We start from the raw sequence: 26,149 nt of genomic DNA, 5'->3' as shown, positions 1-26,149 counted from the left end.
GCTTCGAACCTCTGTCTGTTTGCAGCACCACACGAAACCTGCATATCCCTCAGGTTCCTGTGCAACTCATGATTCTCTGCTAGCCCATCTGAGCAGCAGGATCATTAGAACAACAGATTAATATGTTGTTATTGTCTGTTTTTTGGGATTGTTTTGGGGAAGGAAAACTTCTAGCAATATAAATTTTATACTTTTGGGTAGACTAGAGCTAGATCTATATTCTCCAAAGAACTTGTCTTTTGTTAAAAGAAATTGGAAAGGATCATATCCAGTGATGCCCAAACTAATAGACCATTGATGCCTTTCCCTCTTTCCCAGGTTCATAATAGGGACTCAATGTTTCTGGTGCTGTTTTCTGCTGCTACTGATCCTCATCATCTCCTATCCAACTCAGTTAAAAGAAATTCGAAGTCTAAACACTATAGAAGATTTAAATGATGTGAAATTTGGTCTCAACCCCCCAAGACATGGACTTAAACTCCTGCACTGGTTTGCGCATAATATTCAATTTATTAATAATGGCAACATGTTTGTACAGTTCAATCCCAGGAGAGGAGATTATGGATTTCATTACTTTGTAAACTATCCCAGGAGAGGACCTCTTCTCCCTGAGCTGCCCGATCGGAACAGATATAAGTACTACACAGTGGGAAACCTGAACTCCGAGGAACATCACAATGCTAATGCCTTGCCTGAATACATCACAAGAGACTATTACAACTTCCCAAATTCAGATCAGCGTAATATTGACAGACTCATCATCAGACTAAATTCCTATAATATCATTGATCACATCTACATCAGTGAGCACTACATTCCAGAACATACTTACCGCATCAACCCACAACTCATCAGAGCTATACAATCACTGGAATTGTCTGCTTTTTTGTGTTGCATTGGATATGGCCAGAAAAACACATGTTTAGTGAAAGACCTTTTCCAATCCTTTTTCTTCCAAGTCTCTAATGACCAATGTCACACTTCTCTTGGTAATGATGGCTCAGTGCCAAAAAGAGGTCCAAAACTCCAAGTTAAAACCACAGGGAGGGGATTTGCCAAGATCACCTGGGACAACCTGTCCACTGAAGATTTGAACAGCTGGGCATGGGTTGGGCTGTACCGAAATGAAAGACAGCCGGATGGTAACTATCTGTCTGGTGGATGGGACTGGATTAGCGGAAGACGATTAGGCTCTTATGAAACCTCAGTTCCTCTGAACCATGGTCTGCAAGTGAGGCTGTTCAGAAATCCCTGGGGGACTTCCCTGTGCAGAGGACTGGAGTTTGACGATTCCTGTCAAAAATGTCCTGTTAAGATACCAGGCTACAAGGCCAGTCTCCAGCTCTACACTAAACATGGCTACGCTTGTGTGCGACTTTACATTGATAAGTCCTTCACTGACTGGAAAAACAAGTTTTATTATTCATGGGTGGGGTTATATTCCTCGCAATATGATGGGACAAGGCAATGGAAAACATGGGACTGGGCTACAAACTTCAAGAAAAAGGAACATTTGTCTGAGTCTGAAGATCTTCCTGAATATGATGTGTACACTTGTGATCTTGGTTGCCTGCTTCATACATTCCTAACTCTTAACCACAGCATTGCCCCTAGTGTGCAAGCCCGTTTCTTCATTGACTGGAACTATGATAAAATGATTGCATGTACTGAGCCCTGGGAGTCTTGACATCAATAGGGACAAACCAAAGCTTGAAGAGTCAACACTCCACATAAAAAAGAAACATTTTTTCTGTATCAGATTTTTTCCATTAGGAATGTATTATATAAATTGAAATAATAAGCAAATGCTGAGACTCTAAGAGAAATTTATGCAGAAATTTCTACATAAACTGTTAACTGTCTCTGATGCTATTCCTGTGCACAGTGATACAGTTCTACTCTCCAAACTGTTGTGACATTTTTTGGCTATCCAAATGGAAGTTATTACCTCAAAAGATGATTTTGAATCTGGGCTATCCATTAAAATTCTACACCAGTCTTGAGTTCTAAAATTTAAACCCAGTATAAATTTAATAATTACAATAAGATAACTGAATATGTTATAATAGTTTGTTTTGCTCCATGCATGGATATCACAGTTCTCTGCAGCAATTATATACATATATAACTCTTAGTTGAGCTCTTTTAAATGTATTCTCTATGCAGAATCCATCATAAGAGGAGAATTGTACGTCAAGCCTCAAGTCTTGGACTTCACAACACAGAAAAGTGCAGTACTGGAGGGGACTGGTAGGGGAAACTGTCTGACCACAGGGGAACAACATTAGTCTTCTCAGAAAAAGGGAAGGTGCCAACCCACAGCTGACTACCTTCTGTGTCTTACTATTCTTCATTTTATTGGTCAGTGGTTATTGACAATATGACTCATTAATTTATAGACTGTGTGTTAACGACCCGAAAGACCACCCAAGAGACCAAGGTGCTCACAGATGACTGATTTTGCATCCCCCACTCGACTCTATTAGTTATGAAAAGGAGGTTTTGTTTGACGTTTTACTCCAATGCTCTGTTGCAAACGTCATGCAGGATTTGAGATGGGTTTGCTCCTCTGCCACACTGACCAAGTGGGATATTGTTTAGTCATGGACAGTTTCCCCCATCTCAGCTATTGGAAACAGTTTCCTCTTTGCTCATTGTCTCAGTTTGGAGGGACAGAGTGATCCAGGCAGTGTTTAGGGGGCACAATATACCTTCCACTTCTTATTTATCGACTTCTCAGTGCTTAAAGGGAATTCACTGTCTTCAGAATGATTTTCAAAATGTTATTTTCTACAACTTTATTCTTGAATTATTTTGATAGTTCATTGGTCTTCATGGTTGAATCTTTGATTCCAATCCTTTGTTTTTCCAGGAATGTCAAGTTTATATTATAATTTTGTATACATCATTAAAGAAACACAACTATGTTGTTATCGATGTTACAATGGCAGGGACATTTCAGTTTCTTGGGCTTCAAAGTGTTGTAACAGAAAGAATAAGGTTCTGGATCCCAAGATGAAGTTAAACAGATGAGTTTATTGCATGCAAGGAACAATAAAGCCGAAGTCTTGTTTCCCAAAATATTGTTCAAAGTGCTGGTACAAACTTTAGGTTTATATATCCTTTCCTTTCCGCTTCTGACGTCACTCGTTATTATGGTAAAGGGGGAAGGTCACGTGTTTGGCCAGTTTACAGCTTTTTGGCCAAATGGTCAGGGATAAAGTCCCCAGGGGTTCCCTAGCTCTCCTAGCTCGCATCTGGAATTCTTATCAGTTCTCCCTTTCCTGCCCTAAACTCCTGTTGCTTAGAAGTCTAATCGTCAAGCAGAAAGGACTTAACCCCCATCTTTACTTTTACTTCATTCCCCCTTATAAAATATGGCATACGTCAGTACTGCCTATTTTTTACACATCAATGTCAGGGCAGATTTTTCCTTTCGAGGTGAACAGGCATGGCATGACATTGTGCGTTCCACGGTTACAACAAGATGTGATTGATGTTTTTTGTACAAGTTATAGTTACAATTTATACATATAAAACAATCCTAATCGTACAAATAAATAAAGTCCTACCCCAGGACCCAAACGCAGATCTCAGCCATGTGGAAATCTATCGTCAGGATCTTGGAATAGCAATATTGACCCAACTCTGATTATCATTTTTTGGCTGATACATATGCCAACACCTGGAATGTGTTGATACCATATCCCCAGTAATGCTCCTCAGGCCTAACAAGCACACTGTTGGTCCACCTTAGGAAGCATCAGACACAGAAACAGTAACAACATCCTTCTTTCTGTTCACTCAGTCTCTGGTGCCGTGGCTCGGTGCGATGCGTGGACCAGCGATCTCATCCTGTCACTCAGATGGCACAGTCAGTAGTTAGTGGCACTTGATATGGTCCCTCCCAGCAGGATTGCAACGTCTGGCAGGGTATCTCTTCTTCACCTACACCCACTCGCCAGGTATCCGGTCGTGTCTCCCCTCTACTGGAGGTCCCCAAGCGTCCTGCACCTGTTCACGAGCCCTGTGCACCGCTTCAGTTAACAAACCTACAATACTGTAATAGAGAGTTAGTAAATTCAACAGTCTATTAGCCAAACTTGGCCTCCAGGGTGTTTCTTTGGCTGCCCATGATGATCTCAAATGGGCTCAGTCTCACAGTTCCGTTTGCTCCAACCCGCAAACTGCACAGGACCGCAGGTAGAGCATCTACCCACGGTGTTCCTTTGGTTGATATTTCCTTCGTTGGTCTTTCAGATTGTGGGTGATGGGGGCAATGTAACTTCCACCTCACCCCTAGTGAGGCGATTACAGCCTGTCACACCTTCCCAGTGTAGTATGCCCCTAGATCACCATGCCTTTCACATGCTCATAAAAGAGATTGATTTAGGAACATAAACATATTACCGTATGAAAACTGTACTGTATACAGTATGTATATGTATATTTAATGTCTTAACTGTGCCCGTTTAAGTATTGAATATTCATATCTGATTTTACCACTGAAGGGAAATCTTAGTAGCTGAGCATAAAAAGAATAGGAGCATACTCCAACGCGTGTGAAGGCCATAAACAATATTAATTTTGGAACATAAACATACAGTATATGGCTGGTCTCGGTACTTTAAAGAAAACATACACGAAACATGGTTTCATTATGACCAGAATCGGTCTTGAGATATTTTTAACTTGATTTACAGTATTTGAGAGGTATGTCTTAACACCGATACTACAGTGCGTAAATACTGCTCACGTATATGTTTAGAGGTTTATATTATGCATTTCATACGGTCAAATTACTTTTGAGCAACTAATAAGAAGCGCGAAACGGTATGCGTTTTAGTTTCGTTTTGTGCTGGGACTCTGCTTTGCCGCCGTAGATTGATTAAAGACATCAAGTACATACAAGTCATTTTTTAAATGTTGTAGTTCGTCTTGTAAAAATGTTACGAGTACATCATCTATCAACAATTACCAGGTTCTGTTTCCATATTGCGGATTTTGGTTACGTAATATTTTTTTCTAGATTTCACGTTGTGAATATATGATTTGGGCAAACAGAGCCGCAAAGAAGTACATTATGGGTTGTTGTTTTGTTTTTTTTGCAGTTTTATCTAGAACAAGCGATGCTTAAACCTTTGTCTGATTCTTGTGAAACTATCCACACGACAGTTACAGTACCTAGGAGTTGACTTCAGTGATGTCACTGATGGGATGTTTCTAAAAATCCATCCTCTGTAAAATGTCTTCTCTAGTTGTCCTGCATATGTATTCGCTAATGAAGCTGTGTGTTCTGAGCCTGGATCTCTACATTTCTGTATGAACCAGCTTAGAGGGCTAAAGACAGCTTGTGTTTAAATTGAGTGTAAGGTAATTTATGCTTCTAAAGTCATGGTCAGCATTTATTATTGTACTGTGCTGTAAACTTGTTCTGTGCCTAGTCACATTATTTTATAGCGTTTTTATAGCGTTGTCAAATCTGGTGGCGCTGTGTGTTAGTTTCCTGACTCCCATGTCACATGGTCTGTGATTGAATCCCATGGAACTATGACTTTATTTTTTAACAAACATTTTTTTGAAAAAATGAAACGTTTCCCTTGGTCAGAGATTAAATAAAACCTCACTCGCACCAAACAAATTTATATTTCAAAATATCACAACATGATCGAATTTAAGTCTTTTTAATAACAATGAATAGTCACCTATGCGTTACAAAATAAACATTTATATTGATTTGAATCGCGTTTTGATTTAAATCGTAAACGCGCGTTTAAATATATGTTTAAAAGCGATATACTGTATAAAAGTGCTGATTCTTATGGAGTGTGTTCCGCCGGGGATTCAAAAAAAAATTTTTTTAAGCGCGTATCTAAGGAAAACTGCAGTATAACTTTGTTCATGCACAAACAGTGGCATGTTACATTATAATTTGGGTGTCTCCTCTTGCCAGAAAGCTCTAAATTGCAACGTAAATTGCAAAAATGCACTTGGAATCTGTCCAAGCCCTCCTACGAAAATTATTTAAACTGCGACACTGATCATTCATCTCTAAATAAACTTTATTTTATATAGCGTTTTAAGCGAATAGGTAATTAGATTGCTCATAAACCTAATCGCTTTTTCTACATAAACACAGCGTGATTGCTCTCTGAAAATGCTCTTTTCCTTTATATATAGGCTCAGATTTCAACTATAGATCGTATTATTATAAACTTTCTTGGAAAAATGTATTTTATGTAAACCATGTTTGCTATTAATTCATTTAGGGCTAAAATACATTCATTGTCTTCCAGTCGAGTCGACATTGGAAGCTTGCCACTCCCGGACTGTTAAACCAATGCATTAGCATGTTAAAGCGATTCTATTGAGGAGCCCAGCTACCACTTAACACTGTACTTCCTACTTTGAAAATACCTGTGAAACCGGTTTAATTCGTCACAGCCAGCACTCCGGCAGAGAGGGGGTTGTATTCGTAAAGTAGAAGCAGGCGAGATTTCCAGCGAAAGACACCTCCCCCCCCCCTCAAAAACCCAGTAAGCAGTAATACTTTAAGTTGAAAATCGAGGTGGATTTTGAGGATGATAAAGAGGATGAACTGGGATGGGAGGAGGGTTTGGTTTTGCATAAGGGGCGGGATTATGATAATTGGAGGAATTTGCGAGAGTATAATGGTTTGATATATTTGATTTTGTATTGTGGTCGTTATCTATGTTTTTGGTTGGTATTATGTTTATATGGTTGTGTTTGTTGGTTGGTTGTTATTATGGTTATTAATAATACGATCTATAGTTGAAATCTGAGCCTAAATAAAAAGAAAAAGCAAGTGATTAGGTTTATGAGCAATCTAATTACTTATTCGTTTAAAACGCTATATAAAATAAAGTTTATTATTAATTTGCTAGACAGAGCGGTGAACATTATTATGCATAAGACAAAGATAACGAAATCTGTGTACGTTGTAAGGTTTTTACTTCTTAAACTTTTAAAATACACGTTTCGAATAGAAAGAAATCCTCTTCCTGGTACAGTACTGTATGTATAGCAAACCAGCACGTCTTTTTTCTCCAATCAGAGGGGTGTCAGATGGTGTCAGCCAATAACCATTCTGAAGCCCTACCATAATCTCTGGTATGGGGAGAGCCCAGAATTCTGTCCCATAGTTTAGACAGATGATAGATACTTTTATTGATCCCGTGAGGGAAATAAAGTAAATCATTTTAATTTTAGGAAATTATTAAACGCACGGTTAAAAGCAAAGGAGATTGTCTGTTATAGTGGACATAAAAACAAGAGTTCGCTGGCATTATATCCTAGAAGACACAGACCAGGAGAATGCCCGCAGCGTAAAAGAAAATGCCTGATGAACTAGGGATTGGACAGTTTCCAAGTGCTTGTACAATCGATGGAAATGTTCAAATAAATGTGCAAAAGAAATAAACAAAATAATCATTTATTTCTTTATCATATTGGCTAGCTAATGTCCTCTCTTTGCTAGTTAGTGGCTGTGTTTCTGCGTTGGGTAGCAACGGGTGACTGTTCTCAGGCGGAAGATGTAAACAGCTTAATTTTCGTGTTAAATAATTTTTAAAAATTAAAATTCATTCTATACAGCAATCACATATTTGGGTACCGTTTCATAAAACTTTCATGCTTAAAATGTTTAGGGAGAAATGGAAGACTGGTGTGTATTTTTTCTTTAAACTATCAAGACCAGCCATACACAGTACAGTTTATGTACATACAGTAATGTTTATGTTCCTAAATTAATATCGTTTATGACCTTCAGATGCGTTATGCTCCTCTTCTTTTTATGCTCAGCTACTAAAATTTGCCTTTAGTGGTAAAATTCCATATAAATATTCAAAACTAAGCGGATTAAAATGTGCACAGTAAAGACATTAAATGATTAAATCTTTTCACTACCAACCAATGCACCACGAGTGCCCCTGTCGTTCATTTTGGCCAGCCAATCACTTACCGTGGTGCCCTCCGGTGCCCTTCGGGTAGGTTACTGTACCGCAGGTTTTTACCGCGCATTTTGAATGGCTGCATCTATATATAGTAACCTTTTAACATCTTTCTTTTTACAATCTCAGGGCTCTAAACTGGATTGCTGCGCTGAGGCAGTGGAGGGGCATTTTCCGGTCGTTAGCACCTCGAATTCTGTTGTAATAGCTCAGCCTGTTCTCTGTTCTCCCTCATGCACCAGAGAGGAGCCATCAGTAAACAGTATTATATTTTCTTACATTTTAACGGTCCCCCACCCTTTGGCTACAGCATCTAATGGTAAAATAATGCCTACCTACATGCTCCTGCGTCAGCAGAGCTGCCCAGAACCCTTTTTCCACACTTACATACAAAGGAATGGTTGATCCATCTGAGGAATCCCCAGTCTCAGCACCTGTAAGAGAGCTTGTTTCAAATTATTACAGGCAGCTTTTGCTGCTGGAACCAGAGCTCTTAGAAGGGTGATCAATTTTTCACTGTTCTTCCCTGTCAGTTGAACCACAGGGCAGGTCCCTGCTTCCTTCATCCTGCATGCGCTTTGTGCAGTTTCTTTTAAAATGACATGTACAGTATATTCTTGTTTACACTAATTGTAAACCGGAGATTTCCCCCGGTCAGCCTGTCTATTTTGTTTGTAAGATTTATCCAATTTCTGTGGAATATACCCTATGTAAACTGCTCACACCTTCGTGTACATATTTCTCCCTATCTGTCGGTGGAGATTATTCAGTTCTGCAAATCTCACAGTAGTGTTATCTCCAGTCATGATTCTAAACCTACAGCGTTTCAGCATGTCTGTTTTTGAGACATTCGAATAAATCCAACTTTTGTTTCCACTATTACAACTAATTGTATATAAATACAAAAACTGTTTATCTAACTCCTTTTAAGTCCACCTGTACTGTACTTATAGGTTCCAGACGTTCTCATATTTTCCAATCTCTTTAAGTTGATTTTCATCACGTCTCTTTAGTTACGTCTCTAGCCAGTCCACCTGGCTAAACACACTCGCACCATCATTTAGTATACCAAAACTCAGAGTTACACACATACATGCCGGCACACAAATTCATAAAACACACATACACATCGAGAATATATTTTGTTCTCTTCGTACCACAATGCGCTGTATTTTGTTTCACTTCTACATGAATCCTTTTTCCTTTTAACAGCGTAACTTCTCATAAAACTCGACATCGCTTATTATCCGTCTGTTTATTTTTTTTCTTCACCACTGCTCAGACCAAACACCGTCTGACAGTCTGTACCCCTTTTTCAGCTTTCGATCCTCCTGCACAGCCTCTTTTCGCTTTTGTTCTTACTCTTCATAGCGAGTAAAGTATCTTTTCTTTCATTTATTTCTTTCAGGTTTTTTTTTCTCCCGTAAACACACTTTTTAGTGATCGCATTCCAATTTCTCTTTCTTTTTTTTTCTCATGTAAAGTTCCCATGTAACACATCCAAGTGGAATTATTATTGTATGTCAAGTGAACATCTTTGACATTAAAGTATACCTCACTGTATGACCAGTACCAGCTGATGCTAAATACCTGAGGTTTAACAACCATTTGTCTGTTATGATGAATCAACCTGGAGTCTAACCTGTAGTCCGCTGGAAGTTTACATGAGTAAATAACAAAGAAAGTGTGCCATTGATTTAATCAACACCAGTGTTTACAGTACGTACTGTATATATAAGAAGACATACAGGCATCTAGTCTAGGGTACAGATGCAGCCATTCAAAACAAGTGGGCGATACCGCATTATTTTGTGGTGCGCTTGACGCAGCCTACCGCGAGTTACCGCAAATTCTCGTATAGTACCTCATAATACCACGTGGTACAGCAAGTAAAATAATAGTATCCGGAATTTCCACAAGGTGGAGCTAATAAAGCTCAACCTCTCATGTTTGAGCTCTCGCTATCAAAATCTTTACCGAAGATATTACTAATAGTATTAATAATGAATGACCTTGGACAAGCTGTAAACTCAAAGTATTTCCCTGGTCCACATTCTTTTTTTCATTGAACGTCTTTGTAAAAGTAACACCACAGCATTTTGCAATCACGCATTTGTTTCCAATCATGCAAAGTACAGTAATTTTTGAGAATCTCCGATTCACCATGCCTTTCACATGCTCATAAAAGAGATTGATTTAGGAACATAAACATATTACTGTATGCAAACTGTACTGTATACAGTATTTATATGTATATTTAATGTCTTTACTGTGCCCGTTTAAGTATTGAGTATTTATATGGAATTTTACCACTGAAGGGAAATCTTAGTAGCTGAGCATAAAAAGAATAGGAGCATACTGTAACACGTGTGAAGGCCATAAACGATATTAATTTTGGAACATAAACATACAGTATATGGCTGGTCTCGGTACTTTAAAGAAAAAATACACATCACTATTCCATTTCTCCCTAAACATTTTAGGCATCGAAGTCTTTAACTAACATGATACCGGAGTCAACAAGCAAACTTTTAGAATTTGATTAAAAGTGAATATAATATGGAATTGCGTATCTAAAGAAATTAATAATGATATAATTATATTCATGTACCGCAACACAAGAATAGTACACACATCGTGCTGTGGTGCGATGTCTGTTGAAAATGTTTCTGTAGGGCTTTTTCAACACTCTTCATGTGACTTTGCCAGTGGCGCTGTGGGTTAGCTTCCTGACTTACAATTCACATGTTGTGTGTTCGAATCCAGCCAGAGCCATGACCTCTTTCTTAACAAACATTTCTTTGAAAAAATAAAATAGGGTTAGTGTTAGGGTTACTGTCAAACTAAATCAACAATTGATTTAAGGACGATCTGTCAAAGTGCAATGAAATACAATATTGTTGTTGTTGTTATTGTTGTTTTTATCCTGTAAAGCATTTTGAGAAGCCACCTTTAAAGGCGCTATATAAAAGCGCTGATTCTTATGGAATGTGTTTTTCTTTCTTCTTTTTTTTCAGCATGGAATACACCTATTACTTGATTCTTATGGATGCCCGGTTCCGCCGGGGATTAAAAAAAAAAACCCATGGAATCGCGTATCTAAGGAAATAGCAGTATAACCTTATTTATGCACAAACAGTGGCATGTTACATTATTAATTTGGGTGTCTCCTCTTGCCAGAAAGCTCTTAATTGCATTTTGAGTGCGGTTTTTGACTTTTTTTAAATTACAACCCATAAATAAAGCTGATACTGTTTAGACTTTTAATTATTTAAAACTTTATTACAGCAGCACAATGCACAATGCAACGTAAATCGCTATCTTTGTCTTCTGCGTAATAATGTTCACCTCTCTGTCCAGCAAATTAACAATAGTAATAATAATGAACTTTATTGTATATGTCGCCTTTAAAGGTGGCTCCTCAAAGCGCTTTACAGGATAAAAACAATAACAACAATACTGTTAGGCTGGGCAAACGATTTTTGTTTTTAAAGAAATACAAAATGAGATATAATGATGTGTTCCGGCTTAGACATTAACAAAGAGCATAACGAAGGTCATAAAGGTCATAAACGATATTAATTTTGGAACATCAACATATTATGTAAACTGTATGTTGCTGTTATTGGTATTTTAAAGAAAAAATACTGTAAAATCCTGGGTTCGGTACAATGTTTCAGGCATTCATGTGAAGGACAACAGAGCTTTCACTGGCCGATTATCAAACTTTATTGATAAAACAAAAACAAAAACTATCCGACCAAGCCAGAAGAAGACAAAAAGAATAACAGACACAGCGCGAGCCTGCATTCTCTCCTCAGCCGTCCACACCACACTTTTCCCTGGGTCAGAGATTAAATAAAACTTCACTTGCACCAAACAAATTACCACACACTGAACACTGAACATGTTAACCCAAATATGTCTCACAATACTTTTATGGTACATTTCTTTGCTAAAATGTATTTAAAAATAAAAACGATTACAAACGCCAGCAGAGAGAGAGACACGCACACAGTTCTTCATTGTCAAAAAGTAATTGTTTTTTACTTTGTCAGCACCCAGACAAACGCAAACGTGTTATTAATGAAATGCTTTTATTCATTCTTAATCAAACTCACAAGTTGTCATCTGCTGTTGAAGCTCTGTGAGACTAGACTCACACATGACTAGACTTGACTATTTAACCGTGAGATTATGTTTATGTTTATTAATCTTCCTTGTTATGCACTAAGAATGATAAACACCCCAAACACGAGGGCGGCTTAGCGGTCGGCTCTGGCTTTCCCATCTATACCGATGCACTGCAAGTACAACCCCCCCCTCTCTGTGTGAGTGCTGGCTGTGACGAATTAAACTGGTTTCACAGGTATTTTCAAAGTAGAAGGGGGAGAGATTTCCAGCTAAAGACACCCCCCCCCTCCAAAACCCAGTAAGTACAGTTACGTTTTGACATAGGGCAAAAAACTCTCTCTCTCGCTTGCCCTCCCCCCTGTGTATTGTCTGTTTAGGGCAAGCGATAGAGAGAGAGAGAGAGAGAGAGAGAGAGAGAGAGAGAGAGAGAGAGAGAGAGAGAGAGGGTGGGCGAGGCAATGTGAATCAAAACATGTTTTTCTAGCTTTTAAAGTCGTGCGATGTGTAAGCAGGAACACATCATTATATCTTACATATGAAAAATACATAATATAGCTCCCAAACAAACGCAAACGTGTTTTTAATAAAATGCTTTTATTCACTTGTATTCTGACAATTTCAGGAAGACTAAGGAAGGACTAAGGAAATTGTCATCTGTTGTTGAAGCTCTGTGAGCTCGGTGACTTTGAGACCACTTGTTATCCCAAGTTGTTTGAATCGCCACAATTCAAATAGAGAAAAAAGAGCTGACTGACAAGATTTAAGATGTGGCTGTCAATGTTGGATTAAAAAAAACACGTTGCCCGACGTTAGTTACATTGCTTGAAAAATAATTTTATTTCGAGAGACTGGAAAAGTAATTCAAGTGTTTTTTTAACTTCCTGAAAAACAAGTAATAATTTAACAATATGTGCAAAAGTTTTATGATATGTCGCTGTTGTGAATGTCTGTGGAGTGTATCTTATTTGCCTGTCCTGGCTGTACTCTCTCGCTCGCCCTCCTCCCCCTCTCTCTCTCAATTCAATTCAATTCAATTCAAGGTGCTTTATTAGCATGACAGATGGGTACAATCAGTATTGGGTATTTACTTTGTAATCTGTGGTCCTTTTAACTGTTTTTACATCTACTGTATTGCTTTGAGATGCCACTTTTAAAGGTGATATATAAAATCAAGGCTTTAACTTGCTTTAACTCCGCAAGTCTGATTTCTTGTGTCCGTTCTATCCGAACCTGAAAGTATTACAATATGTATCTTTATAGCAGGCGGTGTACAGCTTTTTAGTATAGATTACACTTTTCTAAAATGTATTAAAAAAATAAAAACGATTACAATCTAATCTTTCCACGTTTGATCCCAAGATCCCAAGAAAAGTAAATCTAAACGGGGAGAAAGCTATGCTGAAAGTTTATTAAGATACTTAGAAGACAAAGATATCAATATATGTTGCATTTGTCTGATTGTGAATAAAAAAACACATATATTTAAACACGCGTTTGCGATTTACATCAAAACGCGATTTAAATCAATATAAATGTTTATATTGTAACGCCTAGGTGACTATTCATTGTTATTAAAATGACTTAAATTCGAACATGTTGTGATATTTAGAAATATAAATTTGTTTGGTGCGAGTGAAGTTTTATTTAATCTCTGACCCAGGGAAACGTTTTATTTTTTCAAAGAAATGTTTGTTAAAAAAGAGTCATGGCTCTGGCTGAATTCAAACACCCAGTGTGTGATGTGTGAATCAGGAAGCTAACCCACAGCACCACTGGCAAGGTCACATGATGAGTGTTGAAAAAGCCCTACAGAAACATTATCAACAGACAATGTACAGCGTGTACTATTCTTGTGTTGCGGTACATGAATATAATGATATCGTTATTAATTTCTTTAGATACGCGATTCCATATTATATTCCCTTTTAATCAAATTCTAAAAGTATGCTTGTTGACTCCGGTATCATGTTAGTTAAAGACTTCGATGCTTAAAATGTTTAGGGAGAAATGGAATACTGGTGTGTATTTTTTCTTTAAAGTACCGAGACCAGCCATATACTGTATGTTTATGTTCCAAAATTAATATCGTTTATGGCCTTCACACGCGTTACAGTATGCTCCTATTCTTTTTATGCTCAGCTACTAAGATTTCCCTTCAGTGGTAAAATTCCATATAAATATTCAAAACTTAAACTGGCACAGTAAAGACATTTAAATCTTTCTACGACCGACCAACGCACCATGAGTGCCCCTGTCAGTCAACCAATCACGTACCGTGGTATTTTGCATCATCACGCGTCACGATGAGCGAGGCCGTAGCCAATTACCTCCGGTACGTGTCTCTGCTGCGCACTTTGAATGGCTGCATCTGTATATCCTGCCTTGTGCCCCTGTGACCCTAAATGGGATAAAGCAGTCAGAAAATGTATAGGTTGGAAGTATACTCCACTAACTTTTATTTTCAATATAAACTGCTGCAGTGGCTTCAGTCTCCACCAGACTGAGTTAACACAAGGTCTCAGTATGACATCACCGACAATGCATTTGCCCTTCTTTCATCCTGTGCTGAAAGAGAACACCGTCATTTCTTATAGCTTTGCCCAGCCCAGCCGGCGGACAAAGACAGGAACACCTGTGAGACTGCAGTCTTTGCTTAGCATGTATCTGGGAATGGTACATTTCTAAAACCAGTCTAGTTTGTATAAAATACATTGTGTATCTAATTTACACATAAAACATGACCTGGTTTAACAAGCTGAAGAAGGAGCAAATCATTTTAAAGGTAAAGTAAGTAAACATTTGAAGGAGAACTGGAATTTGGTTGCTGTTACATTTTGGACTGAGAATGTCCACAGTCACAGAAGCACTGGTTTGCACCCCTGAAGCCCCATGGCAGCTAACCAAGCTCCCACTTAGCTTTTTGCAGTGACAAAAGATGAGGATGAAGATCAATCTCACCTGTGCGCAATTAATTACTAGAAAGGTTTTTTAAGACCAGTTATGACAGCGCCTGTCCGCTGAGTTATAGAGTTTTCTCTTGTCTCGGCATTCTCTAGCTTTGTGTTCTTTGCTTAGTTATCTCTGACCTGTGATTGTTTGTTTTGGACCACGTCTTTGTGCTTCTAATTGCTTTTTCTTAGGACTAAGCTGCTCTTGTGTTTCTACTCGGCTGGCTTCATCGGACCTCTCTTGAGGATCACCCTTGGTGCTTTCTCTCTTGTGATTCCTTGGCCTGAATCCTTGCTTGCATAGTTACAGCTTCAGGCTGTCCGTTGGGTCAACCTATGCGTCTTTGCCCTGAGTTTCTTTGGCTTGGACCACTGCCTGTTGGACTTCGACTTTGGACTGTGTTTTGGTTTGCCTTTCTACAGTACATATAGCCTGCTCAGCTCATGCACCTGCAATTGGATTTAGCCTCCTGCCCCAAAACCTCTGTATTTTCCAGGTCAGTGCAGTGGAGTTACAGGTAACTTACAGTAGATTCACCTTCTGATCCTGTAGTGGGGGTCTATGTGGAAAGTCACTTCACCATAATGTTTTTTCTAGATGACAAGCCAAAAGATTCCATAGGCGAAGACAAGTAGTCTCATCTGCTGCATAATTTACATCACTTCATTTTATTAGCCATATACAATTTCTTGCATTAGGGATTCATCTTTTCACATACCCCAGCTTGCTCTCCATGAGACACACGGACAGGGAGAGAATTTTGGGGTCAGAGCACAGGGTCAGCCATTGTACAGCACCCCTGGAGCAGTTGGGGTTAAGGGCCTTGCTCAAGGGTCCAACAGAGGAGGATTCCTCTACCAGCCACAGGATTTGAACCAGCAACCTACCAGCCACAGGCACAGATCCTTAGCCACTGTGACACCGCTCCACCCCAATTCACATTCACAACACACAGTGTTTCCTCTTTGTACTTTTTAGCATGGAATTCATCTTTGCATATTCCCTTGCAGCCAACACCCCATTAAAAAATAAAAACAAAAATTCGGAATCACATACAATCGCTTTTGTAGCACACGTGACTCAGAACTACTTACAGTACTGCTGAGTGGTGTAGCTTACTTGAGAACTAAGTTTTCTTTGGAATGTGTTGACATTGCTAATCATGTCGATGACATTTTTATTTTGTCTCTGCAGCTCAACATTCAACTCATTCAGCAGTTCAGTCAAGTCTGTGAGGAATGCTAAATCCAGAAGCTACTGGTCATCCTCTAATTGGGCATGTTCACCATGTTTAGATGACTTGAGAAACTCTTTAATGTCAGGCAAAAGCTGTCTGAATCTTGCCAAAAATGTTAGTTTTTGAAATCTCCAATCAGCAAGTCAGCAGCCACAGCAAATACTTTTTTTATTACTTCTCGATCCCTGAATGACTTGTTGTATTTAGCCAGGACGTGACTCACACTAAACAATGTGATGATTGCCGCTTTCCCTCTTGTATTAGGCTTTGTGAAAACTGACTGCTGCTAGCTGAGATTTTAATTTTTCCTCTTTTCTTTTCCATAACTTAGTATTAGTAGGAAAGTCCACATCATATGTTTTGTGTGCAGTTTTGAAATGTTGTTCTATATTTCCCTTTTTCTAGTAGACACTAGCATTCCAGATTTGAATGCAGTTGTACAAAAAATAATCATGCTCCCATTCCTTGTGGTAACGGTAAGTTTTCGATCTCTTTGCTTCATCATCGCTCAAACACTACAACTATCAAATAGGCAATCAAACTTATCAAACTGCTGGTGAATTTGTCACGGCCAGTCTGTTTTGTTTCTCTGTGCGCTATAATGAATGTGGGGTTTGTGCAGTGATAACCATGAGAATGTAGCACACACAACACTCTTTATTTACAGAGCTCCTGTATCCTTTTTTTTCAGTGTCAGCCAGCACTCAGGGAAGAGACTTTTACAACCCATTCGACAAGGGCTAAACACACACAAGGGCAGTAAAATGTATGACATTACATGCACAGATCTGAATGAATTTTTAGGCTATGGAAAAAAAGAAATAGTCAAATTGCCCATAAATGTTCTTCCGATTGATCGACTGGCAAGATCGACTGGTTGGGAACACCTGCTCTAGACCTACCCTCCATCTGTAATCCAAATACATTTTAAACCCCCACAAACCTGTGAACAGCAGTATGTTAGCCAATATGGCTAATTGCACCACATTTTCAAAACACCTTTCACAATCCAAATAAACATTTCTGCACTCAAGCAAAAGTGTAGCCTAACCTTACCACCACTGGGATGGACCTTGGCCATTACTGTGGAAAAACAGATGCTAAATTCTATAATAGCTGCAAAATACTTGGATTAGAAATGTTACTCAGCCTCTCATTTTAAAATGCTGACTTCTTTTCTCCAGATCATTCTTCTTTAATGGCTTCAGGATCCCTTCAGTGGTAACAGGTGCAAATGTTTAACGCATTTCAACAGACTACAGAAAAGCTCCCCACACATCTGCTATCAGTGGGGAGGAGAACAGAGTGATGAAGCTAATTCGTAGATGGGAATTGTTAGGAGGCCATGATTGGTAAGGGCCTCGACCTGTTGGTAGCATGAGACTCATAATCTCAGGGTAGTGGATTAGGCTCCCACATTGGGTGTCAGGTCCTCCATGTTGGAGGTTGGACACAAGGCATTGTTCTGTAAAAAATGAATGTTATGGAAACAGCAGCAGGATGCTGGAAGACATAAGGGGCAAACATCCATCTATCCATGATTGGTAAAGGCCAGGGGGAAATTTGGATAGGAAGCTGAAAAACACCCCTGCTCACCCTGGTGTCTTTTCACAGTGTAGTGTCCCCGTCACATTCGGACCCACACAGACCTCAGGGTGAGTGCCCACTACTAGCCCCACTAACACCTCTTCCAGCAGCAACCTTAGTTTTTCCCAGGAGGTCTCCCATCCAGGTACTAACCAGGCTCACACCTTTAGAACCTTTTTTTACAACATAAATCACTGAAAACACAAATTAAGCACAGGCACACAAGTACAACTGCTTTGCTTCACCAAGCCTTGGTATTTTAGGGTAAAGTTAAAAGAGCTGTGTAATTTTCATGCATTTCTAATTTTATTGCAAAATTAAAATACATATATAATTCTATCTTTCAATCTGATTATATATCTTAGATGTAAAGAATTGACCTCCTTCAAGGATTTTTGAAAAGGGTTTTCTGAAACTGCAGTTTCACCGGAGACACAGGTGGAGATGTAGTGTTCATTCACGAGCGAGTGTCCACTCTTGTCTTTCAGAGCAAGACTGGACATGGTCATTAACGATGTCCCTGCTTTTGGACACATTGGAGTGCAGTTTCAGAATCTTCTGCATGAAGTTAATGAATATTCAACAAGTTAAACGGTGTCACGGGAGCCAGTCCTGACTCTGTAGTGCGTATTTTGGACCCTATGCCGACAGTATAATCCAGAAGAGACTGGAGAAGGACAACAGGGAAAACACAATGAAGATAAGGATGGGAAGACAGACAGGGGGGCGTGATGACGATGATCTGGTGCTCGGGGGGCATGGTGAACAAGTCCAAACAGTCCAAAAAGGGAAACCGGAGCACAATCCAGGGTCCAGGTGCTGGGAGATTCATCCAAGACAGACAAGGTTAAAATCCGGAAAGGGATCCGGAACAGGAACAGGGAACCAGGAAGATAAAAGCAGGATGAGCCCCGGTCTCAGACAGTCAGGATGCCATGATGAAGCCTGTGCCATCGGTTGTCTTCTGGACCTGCTGATAGGTGGGCTTCCGGGTGTCCATCTTCCAATGCTGAGCCAGGAATAGCGGGAATGCCGGGCTTAAATAATAACAGGCAAAACAAGGGGCAGGTGCACATAATAAACTAAAATACGAAAGGGTCGGAGCGCCCTTAAGAGGAGGGATGACGATCGTGACAAACTGTGTACAAAAATCTCTTTAACAGCATAATACCGTTCAATAATGGCTGCTTCTCAATGAATTCAGTTACACAGATCCGCACGTATTCGTTTTTCTTTGTGTGGGAGTTGGGGGTAGTTCAAAGTGAGCAGATCGAACCCACTACAATGTGCATTTTTCTTTGTTGCTAGGCAACAGCTTAATGAACAGGAACTTACACAAGCCTATGTCTGTGTAAAATCACATTGCAGCCTGGCATTAATGACATGGAAAATCGACAGGTCAAGTTAAAATAATATGCATGAAAACACTTCATATATAAGTTAAAAATAAACATTAAGCACATCTCATGGACCTCTCTAAATTCTGGGGCCCTCTTCAGGGATTAATCCTGCCCAGTTCCCCGTTGAGAGACCCAGTGAGTGCAGAACAGACCAGACTGTTTCCTTCCAGCGGTTTATTAGCAATTTATTTTACATTTAATTAATATTTCAATTAATCCCATCACATCGCCTCTTCTTCCCTTACCTCCTGCTTCTCAGGGCTGTTCCACAGTATGAAGAATCAAGAGTGAATTACAAGTTGCTCCCAAATAGACAAGAAATCCAATGTCATGACACTCTGAGCCTCTTAACACAGAAACATGAGGCAGGCAGGAGTCTTGATGAAATTACATATGGATGGAGATCATGAATAAAGGACTTAAAATAACTCATAGGAGCTCAACTAAGATGATACAGGGCCTAAAAATCTCTCTGCATCAAACCTAGAGTCCCTGGGATTACTGGAGTCAGTGAGGAAACAATGAAATTACTGCTGTTGGATTAACATACTACTACAGAACGGTTCATACTGTATGTCCATTAAATTCTGCATTTAAGATTTGGACTCTTTTTAAGCTACCTCTTGTCCAGGGGGTGCTAATGTCAGAGCTGTTAGTGAACCTGCTGTATCTGAACACACAGCCCAATTACAGAGTCCCCACACTCCACTCCGTTCCAGCTGTGTTGAGTGGAATATGGGCTCAGCTGATTGTGTCTCATCCTCTGCTGCTTATAAAGCTACTCTCTTTCCAGTCCTGCTTTCCTGGGAGTTAATAATGCTAAACTGCTCATCTTGCACCTTGTGGACTTGGACTAAGACAGAGTAGGAAATTAAAATTAATAAATGCATGCTCCCTCATTGTGAGAGCACTGGGAATAGACTGTAATTATAATTTACCAAATCTTCCCTTAATATTTTCAGTAAATTAACATCAGATACCTCTAGAGGGAACACTCCCCATGGGCAGGAAAATAACTCTTCGAATATCAGAGACTGGCAGCACATTGATAGAGTGCCTTGGGTTCAATTCCAGAACAGGGCTGCTATCTGTGGGGAGTCTGTATTTTCTTCCTGCATTTCCTGTTGTTTCCACCCACAATCCAAGGGCATGGGGTAGGTGAATTGGCTTCTGGGAAAATTAGCCCTGCTGTGAGTACGCATGGATCTGTGTTTGTGTGTGTGTCATGCGATGGGCTGGTGTACCTTCTAGTGCGTATCTTTCCTTGTGCTTGCCAGGATAGAGTATGGCTCCCCTGATACTCTGAATTAGAAGTAGTATTTAGAAAATGGATGGATTAATACCTTAAATCAGAGCGAGGAAGGCATTTGGAAGAGTTGCTAACAGTACATGGTGAGAAACCCCTGGTTCTTACTAAACTGAAATATTATTAAAGTGGCCAAAGGGCTGCTAAACATCTAGCTTTCAAAAGAACAAAGAACATTTATCAGGAACAGAATTGGTTAAAGAACATTTTTAAAAAAAAATCAGGCATTATTATTATAAATACAAGATAAAAGTCAAAACAATCAATTACTAGAAGAACCAAAATAGTTCAAGATTATTTGCCAAATTCTATCAAGATTTATACAGTACAAATGATGTAAAGGGTATGGTTGGTAAAACTAAATCATACTTTTAAAAGCTTAATTAATTAAGATCAGAATAACATCCCTCTTTCTCCGATAACTAAAGATGAATTTAAAACTACACTTAAAAACATTAAGACAGGCAAATGCCCAGGCAAGTGATGGATATACAACTGAATTCTATAAAGTTCTCTAAATTCTCCAGTAAGAGCTAACTCCCACTCTGTTTACGCTGTGTATAACTAACCTCCTCACTTTTTAGCACAATCTTCCATTTACAATCTGTATTTTGGAACACATTTTTCTAAGCATATGTTACAACCCCACGTGTCTAGGGCTAAAAGGGTGTAACATTTAGGATGGATTTGGATGCAGGTGGGTTTCTGGTAAGGGACTTAGGAAGCGTGACAACAAGGTTGATGCAAAAGAGATTTATTTTAAAGTGAATAAATGACTGGTATAATTACAGGACACAATAACAACACAGGGAAATTGAATTGAGCAGTGCCAAAGGAAAGAAAACAACAAATAAAATCCAACTGGCTAATAAAGTGAGGGAAAGCTGACCTAACTACCAAAACAAAACCCGAAACACTTGGTCTTCGGCGTCTTCTAATGCCCTAGCTAAACCTTCACTAACTACCCAAAACCATACAAGATAAAAGGCACTCACCCATCCTAAACTAGTGTTACTAATACAGAGACTAACTATGTGTGCACAATGTACCAGACGACCTAAACTACCCCTTTACACAAAAGCTAACACAAATACACAAGTAACCTACGAATACAAATAAGAGAAAACGAGAGTAGACAAGGAATAGGGTACAAAAGAGCACAGAGGTTGATATAAGACGTTTGGGCAAGGTAATGGCGAAGTAAAGATAATACAAACAAACGAAAGTATGAGGAGATGACACAAACCAACTGAAGCTATACAAAAATACAAGAGAAATGAAGCCGAAGCAAAACGAGAAGCGAAGCGAAATTGAAGCGAAGCTGAGACGAGCAGAACCAAAGTCAATCGAAAGGCCCCTTTATTCTGAAAACCTCCAAGTTAAATACTGAAAACGTTGAGTTCTGATTGGCTGAGAAGCTGATTGATGACGTACAGGTATACGGCAAAGTGAATGAATTAATGAACCAATGGGGAGGGAGAACAACCAAAGTAAGGAAGTGTGGAACATGGCAACAAAAACACACATGACACACACTGGGACGTAATAGCATAATTTCTTTCAAAGTCCATATCTGCCTATGAGACATATTGTTATAATATTGTTCCAAATGGGGGGTTCTGAAAATTGTGAAAAATGGGAATTTTTGGGAAGCTGGTCATTAGCGGTGAATTCTTTGACACAGGTTTGGTGAAAAGATTAATAATCCAGACACACTTGGTTGAACAAATACGTATTATTAATGATTATAAAGACAAACACACAACATAACACAAGTTACTATGTTTACACTATGTACAAACAAGGCATTTCAGAGGCCTAACATTCTAATCACCCAAAAAAACCCCAGACTTCTACTAAGTATTACTTTTAATGCCTACAGAGGCCACATAAAAGATAAGCTGCCTTCTTAAAAGATGCAATACAACCTGCAGTTAAATCTGTCTCTGCACCCCAGTGCCACAAAATAATTGGGACCCTATCTCTCAGGAAAGAATGAGGTATCTTTTACCCAGGAAACCCAAGTTCCCTAGAAACACAGAATATCATGCTTTCTCTTGCAAGGTTCAAATACTTAGCTCCAGTCAGGTTTTGTTTGGATGATCATGAAGTAGGGGCTCTCGCCTGTTGCAAGCAAGTTCCAACTCCTCTCTTGTGGTCTCTCCTCTCTCTACTTTCCTGCTTCTCCTTTTCTTGTCCTTCTCCCCTGTCCTCTCTCTTCTTGCTGTCTCTCGCCTCTTCTCTCCTCTCTGTGGTCTTATAAGATGTGTTTACCCATGCCTTAATTACCTAGGTATAACAAGGTAAGCGTTACAATTTTTTGATCATTTCAAAAACAAAGCGCACCAGAGGGCTCCCTTCTTCAGAGCAGGGAAATGAACAACTTGAATATCAGAGTTGTCACAAGTATTCAGCATCTCACTCTTCACCTCTGCAAACAAAATGCTTTAAATGAGAAGAAATATAATCACTGCTATGTGAATGCTGTGAGGACATTGATTAATGTCAAATATTGACAAATTAAATATAAAACTATTTACCCCATGTTTAAATCCCTGGTACATAGTTATTCAATTTAGCCTCATAGTCCTGCTGTGTCTGAACACACAGAGCCAAGTGCTGCTTTAACCAGACTCTTGACACCCCATTCCAGCTGTATTGAGTAGAATAAGGACTCAGCTGGTCTCATCCTCTGCTCCATATAAAGCTGTTCTCTCTCCAGTCCTGCTGTCCTGGGAATGTTAATGCTAAAACTGCTCATCTTGTTTTGTCAAAACACACAGCACCAAGCCTGTGTTTCCAGCACTGACTGGCTACAAGTGCTGCTGAACCCAGGAAGATGATTTGCATAGAAGAGACACTTTGCATTGGCAGCAAATGCTTCAGTGCTCTGGGAGTGTTTATAGCCCTGTGAGTTTAACACTTCTTGACTGAGAGCTGCGCTTCATGGCAACCGAACCCACAGCAACAATGACCTTCATCACCATCTTCATCTGGACACTCCTCATCTGGGTTCAGGGTATGAATGAATGGGTTTGAAATTATTTTAGAAATAAGATATCTAAAATGAACAGAGTATAGCATGAAAACAGTGAAATCATAAAAAATACCTTATAAAATAATTTTAGTTTTTTCCTCCTCATAGGTTGTTTTATCTTTCCTTTTCAGAATCCAGTGGACAGATTACTGTGACTCAGACTCCACTAATATCTACTGCTCCTGGACAGACACTCACTCTGAGCTGTAAGACCAGTTCTGCAGTGTACATTTATAACTCTAAGCACTTACTAGCCTGGTATCAACACAAAACTGGAGAAGCTCCTAAACTCCTGATCTATGGAGCAACTAACCGTCAGACTGGGATCCCAGAGCGTTTCAGTGGCAGTGGATCTGGGACTGACTTCACTCTGACCATCACAGGAGTCCAGGCTGAAGATGCTTCAGATTATTATTGTCAGAGTTACCACAGTGGTAATGTTTTCACACAGTGTTACACACCCGTACAAAAACCTCCCTCAGCAGGACTGCACAGTGACTGCACTGCTGCAGCTGGGACCTACAGTACTGCAAGTGCTGAGGGTGAAGGCAAAGACACAGGACACAGCCTGTGGAGTTGCACACAAACACACTGGAAATCTCAGACAATTATTTGAATTCAGTTAGGTTAGTGTTGCCGTTTCTTAGTTTCTTGATGGAACTGTTTTTTTCCACTAAAATTATTGAAAACGTAGAGATTATACACTAAATTCCTCCCTCAATAGAAGAATCCACTTTAAAAACCCATCACTCATCCAGTTTAATGTCATTTGTTCTCCACTTTGTGTATCAAAGTCAGTTCATAAACTTTAAAGTAATTGAAATAAGGATATTTTTGTTCTTTTGAAAAATCATCTTGAAGATAATGATGACAAGTGAGCTGCATGTTTCAACCACTTCTTGTTGATTCAGAAAGTTTTCCACAAAGCCTAATGCATTAAAAAATTAGATCTTAGTTTCTAGATACCAGTGTTTCATTCTGATCAGGTGGTATTAAAGCAGGAGATTTGTTACTTTAAGTAATTTAAAGATCAGTTTGGGGAAAAACAATTCTTTCACTCCACAGGGACAGTAGTCCGGCTACACTTCTCTTGTATCTAAATATCTCACAGTCGTAACATCTGTTGTGCGAGTAGTGAAGGTCCAACAGCCTCTCCACACAATACAGGCTGATACTGACCTGCAGTCAGCACTGGAGGGCACTGTTTAAGCAGCTTTCACACACACATCTAAGTCTTTCTGGCTGCCCTGTGAAATTTTCTAATGTTTAAGCATAAGTTGACTCAGGTTTTAATGCCTTTTGCAATACTAAGATTTTGCATAATCTCAGATTTTATTAATTTTACATCACCTGGACATTTTACAAATATAAACATTACACTATATAGTAAGTCTGCAGATGAGTATTGCAGTTATCATGTCAAAGCCTGCATAGTCAAAGATAGACATGACATTATACAATAGTGATATTAGCAAGTGCATGTTTCCTCAAAAATAAAATGTTTTCTTAAAATTTGATCCTGCTGTTTCTAATTCCTGATGGCAAGCTGAACTGAAAGACCAACAGCCATTTTCATGCCCGATCACTCATCCCAAGAGCAAATACACAACTTCTCTCAGTGAAAGAAGCTGTTAGTCTATCTAGTGTCTGGAATGTGTGGGATGTGAGTGTGTATTTGCGTTTTGTATAGATGTTTACAAGTTTCTATAATCTCTGTGTATCTCTTTGTGTTGTGTGTCTGTGTTGTAGATGGTCTTTTTTTCTGATTCTTGTGCTGGTAGAACTAACATTTTTTTTTAAATACTAACACTACCATCAATTTAATATATTGCTTTCTTATTAGTTATAAATCAGTTTTAGGTATGCATCACTCTAGATATTATACATCTATGGGGCAGTATTGTTCTGTAACTGCTGTGCTTTTCTTAAAAAGCTGCTCTGACACTCAGAGAAGCTCATTTCAGGTGTATTAGAATGCCAGACTACTTGATGCCATCAACTCCTCCAGTTCTTCCACACGACAGATGAGTGCTGCTGCTTCTCCTACAGTAAATCTACTCACATGCTTCTCCTACAGTAACTTTGCTCACACACACTCTTCTTCTACAGTAACTCTGCTCACACACACTCTTCTCCTACAGTAACTCTGCTCACACACACTCCTCTCCTACAGTAACTCTGCTCACACACACTCTTCTCCTACAGTAAATCTACTCACACAATCTTCTCCTACAGTACATTTCTCACTCACACTCTTCTCCTACAGTAAATCTACTCACACACTCTTATCCTACGATAACTCTGCCCACTCACACTCTTCTCTTCCAGTAACTCTGCCCACTCTCACTTTTCTCTTCCAGTAACTCTGCCCACTCACACTTTTCTCCTACAGTAAAATTCTCATTCACACTCTTCTCCTACAGTAACTCTGCTTACACACACTCTTCTCCTAGAGTAACTCGGCTCACCCACAGACTTCTCACTCAGTTAAGACTACCCCTGGGGTATTTTTGGCTACAAAATCGCAAG

At 39.3% G+C, this 26,149-nt stretch overlaps 1 protein-coding gene and 1 long non-coding RNA gene across 13 annotated transcripts in view; one reads left to right on the top strand and one right to left on the bottom strand.

The window, feature by feature from the left end:
• The window catches only part of LOC148647049 (uncharacterized), a 45,022-nt gene extending 19,885 nt beyond the window's left edge, over positions 1–25,137 (top strand). For 2 of the 12 annotated variants that reach the window (XR_015927562.1, XR_015927570.1), the window contains 4 exons: positions 16,248–17,945; positions 18,366–18,857; positions 23,367–23,602; positions 23,752–25,137. Coding sequence is in view for 2 of the 12 variants with exons in the window: in XM_088608677.1 (XP_088464803.1) it covers positions 319–1,687 (1,369 nt within the window). In the remaining 10 variants the exon portion in view is untranslated. Of the gene's footprint in view, positions 1–318; positions 1,815–2,166; positions 5,395–16,247; positions 17,946–18,365; positions 18,858–23,366; positions 23,603–23,751 lie in introns of those variants that run through there. The other 10 variants (XM_088608677.1, XM_088608678.1, XR_015927566.1 and 7 more) reach the window with 9 other exon arrangements.
• LOC148647050 (uncharacterized) lies at positions 22,688–23,371 on the bottom strand. Its single transcript, XR_015927587.1, has 2 exons — positions 23,124–23,371; positions 22,688–22,872 (listed from the first exon to the last, which is right to left on the bottom strand). It is a non-coding gene; the product is annotated as an uncharacterized LOC148647050 (long non-coding RNA).
• Positions 25,138–26,149: the final 1,012 nt, after the last annotated feature.

The sequence above is a fragment of the Lepisosteus platostomus genome, chromosome 16, assembly GCF_059453375.1.
Source record: "Lepisosteus platostomus isolate fLepPlt1 chromosome 16, fLepPlt1.hap1, whole genome shotgun sequence".
Lineage (NCBI taxonomy): Eukaryota > Metazoa > Chordata > Actinopteri > Semionotiformes > Lepisosteidae > Lepisosteus > Lepisosteus platostomus.
This window is presented reverse-complemented; position numbering and strand designations above follow the sequence as displayed.